The following is a 19,261-nucleotide window of genomic DNA, read 5'->3' as shown; positions in this document are numbered from 1 at the left end:
AGAGTCCTTACAGGAAGCGGGGTGGGAGGAAGTGTAGTCCAGGTAACTGTGGGCGTCAGTGGGCTTATAGTGGATGTTTGTCGACAGCCTCTCCCCTGAAATGGAGACAGAGAAGTCGAGGAAGGGAAGGGAAGAGTCGTAAATGGACCATGTGAAGGTGAGGGAAGGGTGGAAATTAGAAGCAAAGTGAATTAAATTTTCTAGTTCAGGGCGAGAGCAGGAAACGGCACCAATACAGTTATCAATGTACTGGAAAAAGAGGTGAGGGAGGGGACCTGAGTAAGACTGGAACAAAGAATGTTCCACATATCCCACGAAAAGGCAGGCATAACTGGGGCCCATGCGGGTTCCCATAGCAACACCTTTAATTTGGAGGAAGTGAGTGGAGTCAAAGGAGAAGTTGCTCAATGTGAGAACAAGTTCAGCCAGGTGGAAGAGAGTGGTAGTGGATGGGGACTGGTTGGGCCTCTGTTCAAGGAAGAAGCGGAGCGTCCTCAGGCCGTCCTGGTGGGGGATGGAGGTGTAGAGGGATTGGACGTCTATCGTGAAAAGGAGACGGTTGGGGCCAGGAAACTAGATACTGTTAAAGTGGCGGAGGGCGTCGTAAGAGTCGCGAATGTAGGTGGGAAGAGACTGGACAAGGGGAGAAAAAATAGAGTTGAGATAGGACTCACTTTAATTCTCCGCTCCACTCCCACTCTGATCTCTCCGTTCTTGGCCTCTTGCACTGTTCCAACGAAGCTCAACGTAAACTCGAGGACCAGCACCTCATCCTTCGATTAGGCACTTTGCAGCCTTCTGGTCTCAACATTGAGTTCAACAATTTCAGACTATAACCTCGGCCCCTATGTTTTCTTTTTTCTCTCACATGGCAGCTGTTGATGATTCTGCCATTGCCATTTACACCTCATCTAGAGTCATCTTTTGTTTCTTAACTTGTCCCATTATCATCTCCTTTGCCTTGCACCATCATCCCTTTTGTCTTTTAATCTCTCCTGCCTTCCATCCCATCACAGACCTTCCCTTTGTTCTTTCCTCTCCTCCTCCCTTTCCCTGCCCCACACTTGCTTAAAAACCTGTTACTTCTCCAACTTTTTCCAGTTCTGACGAAGGGTCATTGACCTGAAACGTTAAATGTTTCTCTCTCCACGATGCTGCCTGACCTGCTGAGTGTTTCCAGCATTTTCTGTTGTTGTGCCTTTTATTGTAAATTGGTTGTAACCAAAAAATTATTTTAATTCAAAGTTTTAATGCATTTTGAAAGCATAAATTTTTTTTTAAATTCTACTGGATAAATACATCAACTTCACTAAAAAAAAGTGAACTTTGTCAAGACTGCTTTGCTGCTAACACTTGGCCCTCAAATCAGCACCTGCCCTTTGTGAAAAAAAGTCTGATTAAAATGTTAAGCTAGCTGTAATTCCAGTGAACAACACACAATTTCAATAACAAGAGGGCAAAGGAATGACTGTACTCACTCTCTCCTCTGTTCAATAAATGCCTGCTTTTCTTGGTGCTCTTTCAGTGCTGCTAATTTGAGTTCATTCTTTCTCTTTGTCTGAATGGACAAGTCAGAAGCTGTCAACTCTGGAAATATTGCTTTCGGATTAGGAGTCTTCTCTCTGAAATACACAATATAAGGCTGTATGTTTACATCAGAAATAGCAAACTACATACCCTTCTCAAAGAAAGGAACATAGGAAAATGATTAGGCCACTTAGCCTCTCGAGCCTGTTCTGCTATTCAACTAGATCATGGCTGATCTGTATCTTAACTCCATTTACCTACCTTGGTTCCATATCCCTTAATAACTTTACCTAACAAAAATCTATTAATCTCAGTTTTGAAATTTTAAATTGACCTAGCCTCAACAGCATTTTGGGGTGGGCGGGGAGGTGGAGGAAAGAGTTCCAGATTTTCATTATCTTTTGTGTGAAGTGCTTCCTGACATCATCCCTGAATGGGCAGCTCTAATTTTAACATTATGCCCCCTTGTTCTGGACTCCCCAACAGACGAAATAGTTACTCGCCATCTACCCTATCAAATCCTTTAATCATCATGGACAAAAAGGGGGCAAGCACTTTGCTGGGAGTGTACTATAGGCCCCCAAACAGTCAGGGGGAGATAGAGGAACAGATATGTAGGCAAATCTCAGAAAAGTGCGAAAATAATAGGGTAATAATAGTGGGGGATTTCAACTTCCCCAATATAAATTGGGATAGTCAGAGTGTGAAAGGCTTAGAGGGTGCAGAATTCTTAAAGTGCATCCAGGAGAGCTTTTTGAGCCAACATGTAGAAAGTCCTACAAGAGAGGGGGCGGTACTGGACCTAATTCTGGGGAATGTAGCCGGGCAAGTGGTGGAAGTGTCAGTAGGAGAGCATTTTGGCGACAGTGACCACAATTCGGTGAGATTTAAGGTGGTCATGGAAAAAGACAAAGACGGCCCGGAAATAAGGGTTCTAAATTGGGGGAAGGCCGATTTTAATATGATAAGGCAGGATATGGCCAAGTTGGACTGGGAGCAACTACTTATAGGAAAATCCGCATCAAAACAGTGGGAGACTTTCAGAAGGGAAATAGAGAGAGTACAACGCCAACATGTTCCTGTAAAGGTCAAGGGTGGGACCAACAAGCAAAGGGAACCTTGGATGACAAGGGATATACAAAAATGCATTAGAAATAAAAGGGGGGCTTTTGGCAGTTACAAAAGACTAAAGACGGAAGAAGCCCTAGAGGAGTATAAAAAATGCAGGGGCATACTTAAAAAAGAAATTAGGAGGGCGAGGAGGGGCCATGAAATAACACTGGCGAGCAAAATAAAGGAAAATCCTAAGATGTTTTATAAGTATATTAAGGGCAAGAGGATAACCAGGGAAAGGGTAGGGCCCATTAGGGACCAAAGTGGCAATCTGTGTGTAGAGCCAGATGATGTAGGCGGGGTTTTAAATGAATTTTTTGCATCTGTGTTCACTATGGAGAAAGACGATGCAGACATAGAAATCGGGCAAGGGGGCTGTGACATACTTGAACATATTAGCATCGAGAGGGAGGAGGTGCTAGCGGTTTTAGCAGGCCAAAAAGTGGATAAATCCCCAGGCCCGGACGAGATGTATCCCAGGCTGCTGTGGGAGGCAAAGGAGGAGATTGCAGGGGCTCTGACACAAATTTTGAGAACCTCTCTGGCCACAGGGGATGTACCAGAGGACTGGAGAACAGCTAATGTAGTACCATTATTCAAGAAGGGTAGCAGGGATAAACCAGGGAATTACAGGCCAGTGAGCCTAACATCTGTGGTAGGGAAATTATTGGAAAAAATTCTGAGGGACAAAATTAGTCTCCACTTGGAGAGGCAAGGATTAATCGGGGATAGTCAGCATGGCTTTGTCAAGGGTAAATCATGTCTGACAAATCTGATTGAATTTTTCGAGGGGGTGACTAGGGGGGTGGATGAGGGAAATGCTGTGGATGTGGTTTACATGGACTTCAGTAAAGCTTTTGACAAAGTCCCGCATAGGAGACTGGTCAAGAAGGTAAGAGCCCATGGGATCCAGGGTGCCTTGGCGCGTTGGATCCTAAACTGGCTGAGTGGCAGGAGGCAGAGGGTGATGGTCGAAGGTTGCTTTTGTGACTGGAAGCCTGTGTCCAGTGGGGTACCTCAGGGATCGGTGCTGGGTCCCTTGTTGTTTGTGATCTACATAAATGATTTGGATGAGAATGTAAAAGGTATGATCAGTAAGTTCGCAGATGACACGAAAATTGGTGGGGTGGTAAATTGTGAGGAGGAAAGCCTCAGGCTACAGGACGATATAAACGGGTTGGTCAGATGGGCGGAAAAGTGGCAAATGGAATTTAACCCTGAAAAGTGCGAGGTGATGCATTTTGGACGGACAAATAAGGCAAGGGAATACACAATGAGTGGTAGGACCCTAGGAAGTACAGAGGGTCAGAGGGACCTTGGTGTACATGTACATAGATCCCTGAAGACAGCGGAACAGGTAGATAAGGTGGTTAAAAAGGCATATGGGATACTTGCCTTCATTAGCCGAGGCATAGAATATAAGAGCAGGGGGGTTATGATGGAGCTGTACAAAACGCTGGTGAGGCCACAGCTGGAGTACTGTGTGCAGTTCTGGTCGCCTCACTATAGGAAGGATGTGATTGCTTTGGAGAGGGTGCAGAGAAGATTCACCAGGATGTTACCTGGGATGGAGCGCCTCAGCTATGAAGAGAGGCTGGACAGGCTGGGGTTGTTTTCCTTGGAGCAAAGAAGGGTGAGGGGGGACCTGATTGAGGTGTACAAAATGATGAGGGGCATAGATAGGGTAGATAAAGAGGAACTTTTCCCCTTAGTAGGGGGGTCAATAACAAGGGGGCATAGATTCAGGGTAAGGGGCAGGAGATTTAGAGGGGATTTGAGGAGGAACTTTTTCACCCAGAGGGTGGTTGGAATGTGGAACTCAATGCCTGAAAGGGTGGTAGAGGCAGGAACCCTCACAACATTCAAGAAGCATTTGGATGAGCACTTGAAATGCCATTGCATACAAGGCTATGGACCAAATGCTGGAAAATGGGATTAGACTGGACAGGGATGGATGGGCGGCGCAGACACGATGGGCCGAAGGGCCTCTTTCTGTGCTGTAAAACTCTATGACTCTATGACTCTATGACTTCAATTATATCACCCCTTAATTTTCTATACTTAAGCGAATACAAGCCTCGTCTATGCAACCTGTCCTCATAATTTAACCCTTTTAGCCCCAGTATCATTATGGTGAATCTGTGCTGCACCCCCACCAAGGCCAATATATCCTTCCTGTGGTGCAGTGCCTAGAACTTGAAAAACATAAAATGTTTTCCCTCTGGGCAAATAAATTAAAAATTGATGAAATGAATAAAACAATAGATATCACAAAAAACAGGTGATTAGATTTGATAATGTACAGTTTTCATTTGCAGATTGACAAAAAGACACAGACATGATGGGCCGAATGGCCTCCTTCTGTGTCGTAATTTTCTACGATTTCTATGATTCTTTCAAAGCCGTCCCTTGGATGAGACTTTAAATCAAGGCCCTGACCATCTTGTGAGAAAGAAATGCTAAAAATGACAGATAGCATGCCTCAGGAATAAATGAGAACATTGGAGAATATTTAAGTAATGCCTAGTGGGTATGGCAACCATAATTCATGCTACAGCTATACAAAATCCTGGTTAGACCACACAAGATACAGTGTTCAGTTCTGGGCACCACACCTTAGGAAGGATATATTGGCCTTGGAGAGAGTGCAGCGTAGATTTACTAGAATGATAGCTGGATTCGAAAGGTTGAGTTACAAGGAGAGATTACACAAACTAAGGTTGAATTCCCTGGAATTCAGAAGATTAAGGGGTGATTTGATTGAAGTTTTCAAGATATTAAGAGGAACTGATAGGGTAGATAGAGAGAAACTTTTTCCGCTGGTTGGGGAATCTAGGACATAGCCTAAAAATTAAAGCCAGACCTTTCAGAAGTTAGGAAACACTTCTACACATAAAGGTGGTACATGTTTGGAACTCTCGCTGCAAACGGCAGTTGATTTTTTAAAAATTCATTTCTGCGATGTGGGCGTCGCTGGCAAGGCCAACATTTATTGCCCATCCCTAATTGCCCTTGAGAAGGTGGTGGTGAGCTGCCTTCTTGAACTGCTGCATTCTGTGTGGTGAAGGAACTCCCACAGTGCTGTTAGGTAGGGAGTTCCAGGATTTTGACCCAGCGACAATGAAGGATCGGCGATATACTTCTAAGTCAGGATGGTGTGTGACTTGGAGGGGAACTTGGAGGTGGTGGTGTTCCCATGCGCCTGCTGTCCTTTGGGAGGTGCTGTCGAAGAAGCCTTGGTGAGTTGCTGCAGAGCATCTTGTAGATGGTACACACTGCAGCCACGGTACACCGGTGGTGGAGGAAGTGAATGTTTAAGGTGGTAGATGGGGTGCCAATCAAGTGGGCTGCTTTGTCCTGTATGGTGTCGTGCTTCTTGAGTGTTGTTGGAGCTGCACTCATCCAGGCAAGTGGAGAGTATTCCATCACACTCCTTACTTGTGCCTTGTAAATGGTAGAAAGGCTTTGGGCAGTCAGGAGGTGAGACACTCGCTGCAGAATACCTAACCTCTGACCTGCTCTTGTTGCCACAGTATTTATGTGGCTAGTCCAGTTAAGTTTCTGGTCAATGGTGACCCCCAGGATGTTGATGGTGGGGGATTTGGCGATGGTAAAGCCATTAGAACATAAGAACATAAGAAATAGCAACAGCAATAGGCCACTAGGCCCCTCGAACCTGCTCTGCCATTCAATAAGATCATGGCTGATTTTGGGCTCAAAACGACTTCCCTGCCCGCTCCCCATAACTCTTCACTCCCTTATCTTGCAAAAATCTGTCCATCGCCACCTTAAATGTATTTAATGACCCAGCCTCCACAGCTCTCTGGGGCAGAGAATTCCACAGATTTACGACCCTCTGAGAGAAGTAATTCCTCCTCATCTCAGTTCTAAAAGGACGATCCTTTATTCTAAAACTGTGCCCCCACGTTCTAGATTTCCCCACAAGGGGAAACATCCTCTCTGCATCTACCTTGTCGAGCCCCCTCAGTATCTTATATGTTTCAATAAGATCACCTCTCATTCTTCTAAATTCCAATGAGTATAGGCCCAGCCTGCTCAACCTTTCCTCATAAGCCAACCCTCTCATCTCTGGAATTAACCTAGTGACTCGTCTCTGAACTGCCGCCAAAGCAAGTATATCCTTCCTTAAATAAAGATACCAAAACTGTACGGAGTCATAGAGTCATAGAGTTATACAGCACGGATAGAGGCCCTTCGGCCCATTGTGTCCGCGACGGCCATCACGCCCTGTCTAATCTAATCCCATATTCCAGCATTTGGTCCGTAGCCTTGTATGCTATGGCATTTCAAGTGCTCATCCAAATGCTTCTTGAATGTTGTGAGGGTTCCAGCCTCCACAACCCTTTCAGGCAGTGAGTTCCAGACTCCAACCACCCTCTGGGTGAAAAAGTTCTTTCTCAAATCCCCTCTAAACCTCCCACCCTTTACCTTGAATCTATGCCCCCTAGTTATTGACCCTTCTACTAAGGGAAAAAGCTCCTTAGTATCCATCCTATCTATGCCCCTCATAATTTTGTACACCTCAATCATGTCCCCCCTCAGCCTCCTCTGCTCCAAGGAAAACAAACCCAATCTGCCCAGTCTCTCTTCATAGCTGAAGCGTTCCAGCCCTAGTAGCATCCTGGTGAATCTCCTCTGCACCCTCTCCAAAGCTATCACATCCTTCCTGTAGTGTGGCGACCAGAACTGCACACAGTATTCCAGCTGTGGCCTAACCAGTGTTTTATACAGCTCCATCATAACCTCCTTGCTCTTATATTCTATGCCTCGGCTAATGAAGGCAAGTATCCCATATGCCTTTTTTACCACCTTATCCACCTGTTCCGCCGCCTTCAGGGATCTGTGTACTTGCACACCCAGATCCCTCTGACCCTCCGTCTTGCCTAGGGTCTTACCATTCATTGTGTATTCCCTTGCCTTGTTAGTCCCCCCAAAGTGCATCACCTCGCACTTTTCCGGGTTAAATTCCATTTGCCACTGTTCCGCCCATCTGACCAACCCATCGATATCGTCCTGCAGACTGAGACTACCCTCCTCGCTATTTACCACCCTACCAATTTTTGTATCATCCGCGAACTTACTGATCATACCTTTTACATTCATATCCAAGTCATTAATGTAGACCACAAACAGCAAGGGACCCAGCACCGATCCCTGTGGTACCCCACTGGCCACAGGCTTCCAGTCACAAAAACCTTCGACCATCACCCTCTGCCTTCTGCCACTAAGCCAGTTTTGTATCCAACGTGCCAAGGCACCCTGGATTCCATGGGCTCTTACCTTCTTGACCAGTCTCCTGTGCGGGACTTTATCGAAGGCCTTACTGAAATCCATGTATACCACATCCACTGCGTTACCCTCATCCACACACCTAGTCACCCCCTCAAAAAATTCAATCAAATTAGTCAGACATGATCTTCCCTTGACAAAGCCATGTTGACTATCCCTGATTAATCCTTGCCTCTCCAAGTGGAGACTAATTTTGTCCCTCAGAATTTTTTCCAATAATTTTCCCACCACTGATGTTAGGCTCACTGGCCTGTAGTTCCCCGGTTTTGCTCGAGGTATGGCCTCACCAATACCCTGTATAGTTGTAGCAGGACTTCCTTGCTTTTATACCCCAACCCCTTTGAAATAAAGGCCAACATTCCATTTGCCTTTTTGATTACTTGCTGTACCTGCATGCTAACCTTTTGGGGTAGATTTTCCCAAACCTGTCGGGAAGAAGGCAGGACTTCCCCTTTCGGGTTTTTGACCCGCCTACTTCGACGTCCGGCCAATCTGCGCGATTTTCCCTTGATTGACCTTGTTGAGCCCGCCCAGCGGGCTCAGCAGGCCAATTAAGGGCCACCCGGCAACAGGTGACGTCACAGACTGCAATTTCATCTGTCAAGAGTTCTTGACAGATGAAATATCAGTGTTTCACAGCTGTTTGAAGCTGTGAAACACTGACACTCTGGGGGAGAAATTGGGTGAGTAGCGCCACCTGTTAGCGCCTAAAGAGGCAGTCAGTGGCTGTAGCGCCACTGGCTGCGTCTCCGGCGATATTCAGTAGGGGCGCTAATGGTGGCGTTAGGCATTTGCGCTGCGCCGCCACCGATGACGTCATCGGTGTGCGCAGCGCCCCATTCGTGCCTCGTTCGCGATATTTGGTAGCGAACGCCGCAGTTGCGCCGCTCGCTACCCGCACCCGGTTCACGGGGCCTTACTGTGCCGGCAGCGGCGCAAGTTAAGGTGGAGGTGCGGGGCGGCCGCTTTTTCGGCGGCCGCCTGCCAGCACCTCCGTCCCCGGCCTCCTAACCCCTCCCCCACCCCCCCCGCGGCATTGCCGGCTGTTTCCCGAGAGCCCGGCACTTCTCCTTGGTGCCGGGCTCATTTGCCGGCACTCGCGAGCGGGGATCGCGCTGTTGCAGGCACCTCCCCCTTAACAGTGGGAAGAAGGCCTGCAGTACCGCAGCGTGCCGTGCCGCAGCATGTGGCGCTGCGGCACGTTGCGCTGCGATAATCAGTTTCAGCGCCCTAAGAGGGACGCGGAGCGCCTCGAGCATCGCCCCGTCTCCCTCAAGGGGCACTGAAACTGAATTTCTGGCGATCGGTATCACTCCGATCGCTGCGCTAAATCCTGCGCTCAGGCGACTTTTGCGCCACTTTGGCGCCCCAACCCAATTTCTAGGCCTCTGAGTTCTAACATGAGTCCTTCTGCACAGACTCAGTTAGAACTCTCACCGGCACTCAAAGCTGAAGGCTGTCACTTTTGACAGATCGCAGCCATTCAGCTTTAAGTTCCGGGTGTGTGATGGACTCCCGACGGCTGCAGGAAGAAAGGCTGTTAAGGTAAGTACAGGTAAGTAAAAGTTCTTTACACACTTTAGACACACCAAACACACTTACCTTTACACTCATGCACCCATCACTCACCTGAGCACCGACATCGCGACCCCTCCAACTCCTTCAACCCGACGGCTCACCTGCTCTAACCTGGCGTGGTTTGGAGCCGTCGGGAAGCCCACACGAAACCCCTCAAAATAGGGATTAGGCTAAAAACTGCCTGTTAACTACCTGTTAACAGGCAGTTAATTGGCACTAATCCCTGCCCGCCTGGTTTCGGCGCGTCCCCGCCGCCTCTGAAACTTACATGGGGCGGGGTTTTGGGCGGGATGATGTCGAGAACCCCCAAATTCGGGATTTTCCCCCCCCCACACACCTGAAACCCCGCCTGACGGCTCCACGAAAATCTAGCCCTTTGTGTTTCATGCGCAAGGACCCCAGCTCCCTCTGAACTGTAGCATTTTGTAATCTCTCTCCATTTAAATAATAATTTGCTTTTTTATTTTTCCTGCCAAAGAGTATAACCTCGCACTTTTCCACATTATACTCCATCTGCCAAATGTTTATCCACTCACTTAGCCTGTCTATGTCCCTTTGCAGGTTCTTTGAGTCCTCTGCACAACTTACTTTCCCACCCATCTTTGTATCATTTGCATACTTGGCTACATTACACTCGGTCCCTTCATCCAAATAGTTGAGGCCCGAGCACCGATCCCTGTGGCACCCCACTAGTTACCTTTTGCCAACCAGAAAATGACCCATTTATCCCGGCTCTCTGCTTTCTGTTAGTTAGCCAATTCTCTAACCATGCTAATATATTACCCCCAATTCCGTGAGCTTTTATCTTATGCAGTAACCTTTTATGTGGCACCTTATCAAATGCCTTCTGGAAATCTAGATCCACCACATCCACTGGTTCACCTTTGTCCACCCTGCTCATTACCTCCTCAAAGAACTCCAGCAAATTTGTTAAACATGATTTCCCTTTCATAAAACCATGCTGACTCTGCTTGACTGCATTATGATTTTCCAAATGCCCTGCTACTGCTTCCTTAATGAAGGACTCCAGCATTTTTCCAATGACAGATGTTAGGCTAACTGGTCTATAGTTTCCTGCTTTCTGTCTCCCTCCTTTCTTAAATAGGTGTGTTACATTTGCGGTTTTCCAATCCGCTGGGACCTCTCCAGAGACCAGGGAATTTTGGTATATTGCAATCAATGCATCAACTATTTCTGCGGCCACTTCTTTTAAGACCCTGGAATGCAGGCCATCTGGCCCAGGGGACTTGTCATCTTTTAGTCCCATTATTTTACCGAGTACTATTTCCTTAGTGATAGTGATTGTCTTTAGTTCCCCCCTCCCTGTGGCCCCTTTATTATCCATTATTGGGATGTTGTTAGTGCCTTCTACCGTGAAGACAGATACAAAGTATTTGTTCAGAGTCTCTGCCATTTCCCTGTTCCACATTATTAATTCCCCAGTCTCATCCTCTAAGGGACCAATGTTCACTTCAGCTACCCTCTTCCTTTTTATATACCTGTAGAAGCTCTTACTATCTGTTTTAATGTTTCTTGCCAGTTTACTCTCATAATTCATCTTCTATTATTTTTTTAGTCATCCTTTGCTGTTTTTAAAAAAATTTCACAATCCTCTGGTCTCCCACCAATCTTGGCAACATTGTATGCCTTTATTTTCAATTTGATACCATCCTTTACTTCCTTATCTCCCAGAGATGTCGGGGAACAAAGGGTCTAATGAGAGGGAGGAATTGAATGAAGTCAGTATTTGTAGGGAAATGGTGTTAGGGAAATTGATGGGATTGAAGGCCGATAAATCGCCAGGGACGGATAATCTACATCCTAGGAAGTGGCCCTAGAAATAGTAGATGCATTGCTGGTCATCTTCCAAAATCCTATAGACTCTGAAACAGTTCCCATGGATTGGAGGGTAGTTAATATAACCCCACTATTTAAAAAAGGTGGTAGCGAGAAAAGGAGGAAGTAAGCCTGACATCGGTAGTGGGGAAAATGCTAGAGTCCATTATAAAAGATGTAATAGCATAGCACTTGGGAAACAGTGACAGGATCGGACAAAGTCAACATGGATTTACAAAAGGTAAGTCATGCTTGACTAATCTACTGGAATTTTTTGAGGATGTAACTGGTAGAATAGATAAGGGAGAACCAGTGGATGTGGTGTATTTGGACTTTCAGAAGGCTTTCGATAAGGTCCCGCATAAGAGATTAGCGTGCAAAGTTAAAGCACATGGGATTGGAGGTAAGGTACTGTCTTGGATAGAGAACTGGTTGGCAGACAGGCAGCAAAGAGTTGGAATAACAGAAAATGCTGGAAATACTCAGCAGGCCAGGCAGCATCCGTGGAGAGAGAAACAGGGTTAACGTTGGAATAAATGGGTCTTTTTCCGAGTGGCAGGCAGTGACTGGTGGGGTACCGCAGGCATCAGTGCTTGGACCCCAGCTATTCACAATATATATATAAATGATCTTGGCGAGAGAACTAGATGTAAATATCTCCAAGTTTGCAGACGACACAAAGCTGGATGGCCATGTGTGCTGTGAGGAGGATGCAGAGAAACACCAGTATGACTTGGACAGGCTGGGTGATTATACTGCATTTGCCATGTATCTGCCCAATGTGGATAAATGCGAGATTATCCACTTCGGTGGCAAACACAGGAAGACAGATTATTATCTGAACGGCAATAGATTGGGAAAAGGGGAAGTGCAATGAGACCTGGGTGTCCTTGTGCACCAGTCGCTGAAGGTAAGCATGCAGGTGTAGCAGGCAGTTAAGAAGGCAAATGGTATGTTGGCCTACATAGCGAGAGGATTCGAGTACAGGAGCAAGGATGTCTTGCTGCAGTTGTACAGGGCCTTGGTGAGACCACACCTTGAGTATTGTGTGCAGTTTTGGTCACCTTATCTGAGGAAGGATGTTCTTGCCATGGAGAGAGTACAGCGAAGATTCACCAGACTGATACCTGGGATGGCAGGAATGACGTGTGAGGAGAGATTGGGTCGATTAGGCTTATATTCGCTAGAGTTTAGAAGAATGAGAGGGGATCTCATTGAAACTTATAAAATTCTAACAGGACTAGACAGACTAGATGCAGGAAGGATGTTCCCGATGGTGGGGGAGTCCAGAACCAGGGGTCACAGTCTAAGAATAAGGGGTAAGCCATTTAGGACTGAGATGAGGAGGAATTTCTTCACCCAGAGAGTGGTGAACCTGTGGAATTCTCTACCACACAAGGCAGTTGAGGCCAATTCATTAAATATATTCAAGAAGGAGTTAGATATATTTCTTAAGGCTAAAGGGATCAAGGCATATGGGGAGAAAGCAGTGACAGGGTACTGAATTTGGATGATCAGCCATGATCTAATTAAATGGCGGAACAGGCTCACGGGGCCAAATGGCCTACTCCTGCTCCTATCGTCTATATTTCTATATGTTTCTAGTTAGCCACGGATGGTGCTCCCTTCTCTTAAAATCTTTCTTTCTCACTGGAATATATTTTTGTTGAGAGTTATGAAATATCTCCTTAAATGTCCGCCACTGCATTTCAACTGTCTTACCCTTTAATTTATTTTTCCAATCCACTTTAGCCAGTTCTGCTCTCATGCCATTGTAATTGCCTTTGTTTAAGATCAGGACACTGGTTTGAGATACAATTTTCTCACCCTCCAACTGAATTTGAAATTCAACCATGCTATGATCACTCTTTCCTAGAGGATCCTTTACTATGAGATCATTTATTAATTCTGTCTCATTACATAGTACCAGATCCAAGATAGCCTGCTTCCTGGTCAGTTCCATTACATACTGTTCTAGGAAACCATCCTGGATGCACTTTATTAACTCCTCCTCAAGGCTACCATGGCCAATTTGATTTGTCCAATCAATATGGAGATTAAAATCACCCATGATTATTACCATACCTTTTTTACAGGCCTCTATTATTTGTTAATTTATACTCTGTCCAACAGTATTGCTACTGTTCGGGGGCCTGTAGACTACGCCCACCAGAGACTTTTTCCCTTTATTAATTTTTATCTCCACCCAAACCGATTCTACATCTTGATCTTCTGAGCCAATATCACTTCTCACCACTGCACTGATCCCATCCTTTACCAACAAAGCCACCCACCTCCCTTTCCTTTCTGTCTATCCTACCGAATTGTCAAAAACATGGAATATTCAGTTCCCAGCCCTGCTCACCTTGCAACCACGTCTCTGTAATGGCGATCAGATCATACCCATTTGTATCTATTTGTACCGTCAACTCATCTATCTTGTTACGAATGCTGCTTGCATTCAGATATAGAGCTTTGAATGTCAAGGGGCGGTGGTTAGACTCTCGCTTGTTGGAGAGTCATTGCCTGGCACTTCTGTGGTGCGAATGTTACCTGTCACTTATCAGCCCAAGCCTGAACGTCGTCCAGGTCTTGTTGCATGCGGGCATGGACTGCTTCATTATCTGAGGAGTTGTGGATGGCGCTGAACGCTATGCAGTCATCAGCGAACATCCCCATTTCTGACCTTGTGTTGGAGGGAAGGTCATTGATGAAGCAGCTGAAGATGGTTGGGCCTAGGACACTGCCCTGAGGGACTCCTGCAACAATGTCCTGGGGCTGTGATGATTGACCTTCAATCACCACAACCATCTTCCTTTGTGCTAGGTATGACTCCAGCCAGTGGAGAGTTTTCCCCTCCGATTCCCACTGACTTCAATTTTACTAGGGCTCCTTCATGCCACACTCGGTCAAATGTTGCCTTGATGTCAAGGGCAGTCACTCTCACCTCACCTCTGGAATTCAGCTCCTTTGTCCATGTTTGGACTAAGGCTGTAATGAGGTCAGGAGCAGAGTGGTCTTGGTGGAACCCAAACTGGGCATCAGTGAGCAGGTTATTGGTGAGTAAGTGCCGCTTGATAGCACTGTCGATGTTACCTTCCATCACTTTGCTGATGATTGAGAGTAGACTGATGGGGTGGTAATTGGCCAGATTGGATTTGTCCTGCTTTTTGTGGACAGAACATACCTGGGCAGTTTTCCACATTGTCGGATAGATGCCAGTGTTGTAGCTGTACTGGAACAGCTTGGCTAGAGGTGCGGCTAGTTCTGGAGCACAAGTCTTCAGCACGATAGCCAGGATGTTGTCAGGGCCCACAGCCTTTGCTGTATCCAGTGCGCAGAGCTGTTTCTTGATATCACATGGAGTGAATCGAATTGGCCGAAGACTGTCTTCTGTGATGGTGGGGACCTCAGGAAGAGGCCGATATGGATCATCCACTCGGCACTTCTGGCTGAAGATGGTTGCAAACGCTTCAGCCTTGTCTTTTGCACTCACGTGCTGGGCTCCACCATCATTGAGGATGGGGACATCCAGTTGATGCTGGGTCAATTGTTAATTTTAAATCTTAGATTGACAGATTTCTATTAACCAAAGGTATTAAGCGATATGGGGCAAAGGCGGGTATATGGAGTTCGGTCACAGATCAGCCATGATCTCAATGAATGGCAGAACAGGCTCGAGGGGCTAAATAGCCTACTCCTGTTCCTATGTTCCTAATATAATGTAGGCAGCAGAAAAGGTCACATACATGTTCAACATCCACAACGTCACCAGATTACCGATATCATGTCCCCACATCAAAATGACATGAAGGGAAATTGTTGCATGATTATTTTCCGTAGCAAAAACATTACCAATGTGGAGGAGAACGCCAAGAATGAAGAATAAATAATATTTTACTTTTAAATTTTAATTTTGACTCAATGTTTAAATGCTGACGCCAGCCGTGCTGCCGTCATTCCACTTGTCCTAAGACCCAATACTCCTATTGGAGGGATAACAGCCATTGGGCCCTTTCCTGCTCTGTTTCGTTTATAAGTGGCTATTCTCTGCAGGCTGCCCACTCAGCCCCCCCCCCCACCTGCTCCTTAAAGTAAATACAAAAATATATATATTTTATGAGGATTATTTTCTTCTATTTACCATTTGCAGAAATATTTCATAATACCAGAAGTCTTAAGAACTTCTACAGTATGTATTATATATTAAAATCAACAAGAGGGCCTCAATTGTCCATTTCAAAATACAATGATAACTCTCACTCATGGCTGTTAAAGGGTAAACCAATGTTCAATGCATTAACATTTACCTGCAGTACCTTGTAGGTGGCACTTGTGATGGGGGATTTTCATTGTTCCACATCACATAATGCTAGCTGCTATAACATAGCTATCAAATAATATTAAAGGCTTGGTTTCCATGAAATTACTGTATCTGGCCACGAGTATTACTTTGCATTAGCCTAAGATTTTGAGGCTCCCGTGTAGTTGTCAGCAGCCACTGTAGCATAGTTAAGTAATGGCAGGTAGGCAATAACAGTTAAATCAAATACACTAAAAAAAAATGATTCTCAGCTACGAAAAGGAAACAAATAGAGACATTAATACGATAAAAATTCAGTGGGAAAGTAAATCAAGCTGTAGTAATAGCCTTAAATTCGAAGTGCTTTCTTCCTATGGCTACATATTATTCTATAGTAAAAAGCCTATAACATTTTGGCCTGGATTTTGCTGTGAGCAGTGAAGTTACAGCTTTCGCCATTCACCTCGCATACCGTTGCCCACAGACTTTTAGCGAGCTTGTCAGCAGAGATTTCTAGCAATCTGGCCGCTGTTTGAATTTGGCACCCTCTACAGGGAATCTCTGGCACCTGTCAGCAGGCCAAGCAGCATGGAGGCTTCTCAACCAGTCAGATCGAAGAATCCTCACTGAGATACGCAGACAGCAAAGCGGGAAGTAAAAATCAAGAAATATAAATTACATTTAAATCATTGTACAGGAAGCAAAATAAAGATTGGGACACACACATGAGATTAAGGGAAAGACATAAAAGAGCAAAACTGAAAAAGTATATAGACACTTTTTTTTAATCTTTAACATTAATTTTCTTCTGTGGGAATGAGACTCCACACTTGTCAAATTAATTTTTCAGGGCCAGAAAGGTTGTTCAGCAGTAATTATCACTTACTATGCTGTTTAAAAACTCAGTTACGCTTGACTGAACAAGCACCAACTTTTCCAGCTGTTTTTAGAGCAAGAATAGTGGGGAATTAGCCTAAGTTCACACCATGACAGTGATCTCTGTGCAGATACCACTGACTAAGACTGCAATAGCTCAACCCGTGGAAGAGCAGAGTATCACTGACAGCAACTTCCGGATTTCAGTGTTTAACTGCACATGTGCAGAAACCAGAAGTTGCTGCCAGTTTTACCCAGTAATAAGGGCGAGCACTGACAGCCTTGCCATTATTAATACTGCAAAATCTAGGTCATTAGGTTTAAGGCGTCAAGTCTGCACATTAAGTTTGTATCATCAATTTTTAAGCTGTCATTAGATTATTAAAGACTAATACCATGCAAGCCTCGACGAGCAGGAGAGCAGAGCTCCAGCTCCAAATACTGGGTTGACACCCAGCGAGTACTTGATGGGAGTGGAGTGACGACTTTCCCATCGTATCCTGATAGGGGGTTATGAGTCAGGCCAATGACCTGTCGCATAAAAAGGGATGTTCGTTACAGAAACAAACCAGAGCACGATATGCTGCATGTAAAAGCACTGGAAGAAATGGGTTGCCTCATGTGCTGCTATGCATGGGAGAGAAAGAATACCATGCATGCTCTTACACTGGGTCTAGCTGTCCAACAAAGTATGTAATTCAGTTATATTCATGTTTTCATTTACCTAGGGATGGTAGATGTAGTCGACAGAAATCCTGCACCCCAGACTTTCTTAGATTGGACAGAATCTTCCCTTTTTTCTTCTTGCATTAGTTTCTTTTTCAATGTTTTGAATCGTTGCCGCTCTTTCTCATCAGTGAAATCTAAACTTGATTCTGTTTGCACAGTCAGCTGTAGTTTTTCTATTAGTGGCATTTCTAAAAGAAAATCATAGAACAGCTAATTAAAACTTATCATTCGATGTGATGTATGAAGTCAAAGGGTGTGGATAATAAGCAGGAGTGGATCCTAAAATTTTAGACGCTTAAAGAAAACAGTATATATAACTTGATGGACGTACAATCATTCGAAAAGCATTCCAGAGATCAATTTTGCTACTTAAATAGCACCTAACCAACAGCCATGTTCATTTACACAGGATGTGTCGCAAATATAAATACATGTACACACATACAAACACACTACTGCATTGTATCTATATATATATAAAAAAGGATCATGGTGTCTGTCTGTCTGTCTGGGGCATCACTCAAAAGTTATAGAGCGTACCTACACATATGTTATATCAAAAGAAAGCTTATGATTAGGGGAGTCTCATAGGCATATTTACTTTTTGGTCAGACAAAAATTGTTCGGACAGTATACAAAAAACGTTCAAAAATCCACTCCTTAGCGGTTGACCAATCATACGGGGGAATCCGCTCATTAGCATTGAGTGACGTGAAGGTTGACCAATCCTACGAGGGGAGCGTGCTGCGTCACGGGGGGCGTTTCATGGTGTGTGTGGGCGGGGCCTAATCTTTCAAACTGCCGTTACTGCCTCACAAAATGGCGGCCGCCCCTCTTCACCCGCAAAATCTCCCTCCGGCTCTCACCTTTTAGCGGGGGAGGCTGCTTTAAATTAGACTCTTCATCTCTTTTGTTTTTCTTTTCTCTGGCCGGCTGCGCGGGAAAACAGACAAAAGTCGGGATTTTAATTCTCCTTCCCTCACTCTCTCCTTCCCTCTCCTCTTCCCTCTCACTCTCCTCTTCCCTCTTCCCTCTCTCTCTCTCTCTCTCTCCTCTTCCCTCTCTCTCTCTCTCTCTCCTCTTCCCTCTCTCTCTCTCCTTCCCCCTCTCTCTCTTGCCATTAGTGCGGGACCGGGGAAAACCGGGGCTTTCCAACGAGCCGTCCCCGACCTAAATCGGACCTGGGAGTCCGGAGCGAAAGGCCTTCCACTGCTGCCCGGCCAACCGGGTCCAAAGGCCCGCCTGGTTAAACATGAGGGACCCCGGGCTCGCTTCTGAGCGATGGGCACCCGGCCTCCCGGTGTCGGATATACTCCGTTCTGGGTACCGAGGTGAGTCGGAGGGAGAGGAGAGGGGGAGAGGGAGAGAGAGGGAGAGGGGAGGGAGGGAGAGAGAGGGAGAGGGGAGGAGGGAGAGAGAGGGAGAGAGAGAGAATGGGGAGGGAGGGGGAGAGAGAGAGAGAGCGGGGAGGGAGGGAGAGAGCGGGGAGGGAGGGGGAGAGAGAGAGAGCGGGGAGGGAGGGAGCGGGGAGGGAGGGAGCGGGGAGGGAGGGAGAGGGGCAGTGAGAGAGAGGGGGGAGAGAGGGGAGAGAGAGAGCGGCAGGGAGAGAGAGGGGGAAGGAGAGAGGGGGAGGGAGAGAAGGGGAAGGAGAGAGGGGGAGGGAGAGAGGGGGAGGGAGAGCGGGGGAGGGAAGAGGGGGAGGGAGAGAGGGGGAGGGAGAGAGGGGGAGGGAGGGAAAGGCAGACACAGGCAGACCAGGCTGCCAAGAGAGGACAGGATATGCTCTCACTGCAGTCAGGGAGTAGTTGAGACAGAGATGCACTTCCTCACAGCCTGTGGAAAATATCAGGGCATCAGAGAGAATTTCTATCAAAAATTCTCACAAATATGCCCTGAATTCAGAAATCTGAGTGACAACCAAAAACTCCCATTCCTACTGGGGGAGGAGAGAAGCTGTGTAACACTGGCGGCACACTATGTTACAGCTTG

The 19,261-nt window shown here is 46.1% G+C and overlaps 1 protein-coding gene across 6 annotated transcripts in view; it reads right to left on the bottom strand.

Annotated features, from left to right (window-relative positions):
• Positions 1 to 19,261, bottom strand: part of LOC147113523 (leucine-rich repeat-containing protein 27-like) — a 122,370-nt gene that overhangs the window by 32,857 nt on the left and 70,252 nt on the right. For 5 of the 6 annotated variants that reach the window (XM_085994727.1, XM_085994729.1, XM_085994731.1 and 2 more), the window contains 2 exons: positions 17,268 to 17,460; positions 1,479 to 1,622 (listed from right to left, as the gene is read on the bottom strand). In XM_085994727.1, coding sequence (XP_085850853.1) covers positions 1,479 to 1,622; positions 17,268 to 17,460 — 337 coding nt within the window. The remainder of the gene's footprint in view (positions 1 to 1,478; positions 1,623 to 17,267; positions 17,461 to 19,261) is intronic. The other variant, XM_085994730.1, reaches the window with a different exon arrangement.

Source organism: Somniosus microcephalus, chromosome 8 (genome assembly GCF_052327205.1).
Source record: "Somniosus microcephalus isolate GS21.2 chromosome 8, FLI_Smic_1.0, whole genome shotgun sequence".
Lineage (NCBI taxonomy): Eukaryota > Metazoa > Chordata > Chondrichthyes > Squaliformes > Somniosidae > Somniosus > Somniosus microcephalus.
Note: the sequence above shows the minus strand (reverse complement) of the source record. Positions and strands in the feature narration are given on the sequence as shown.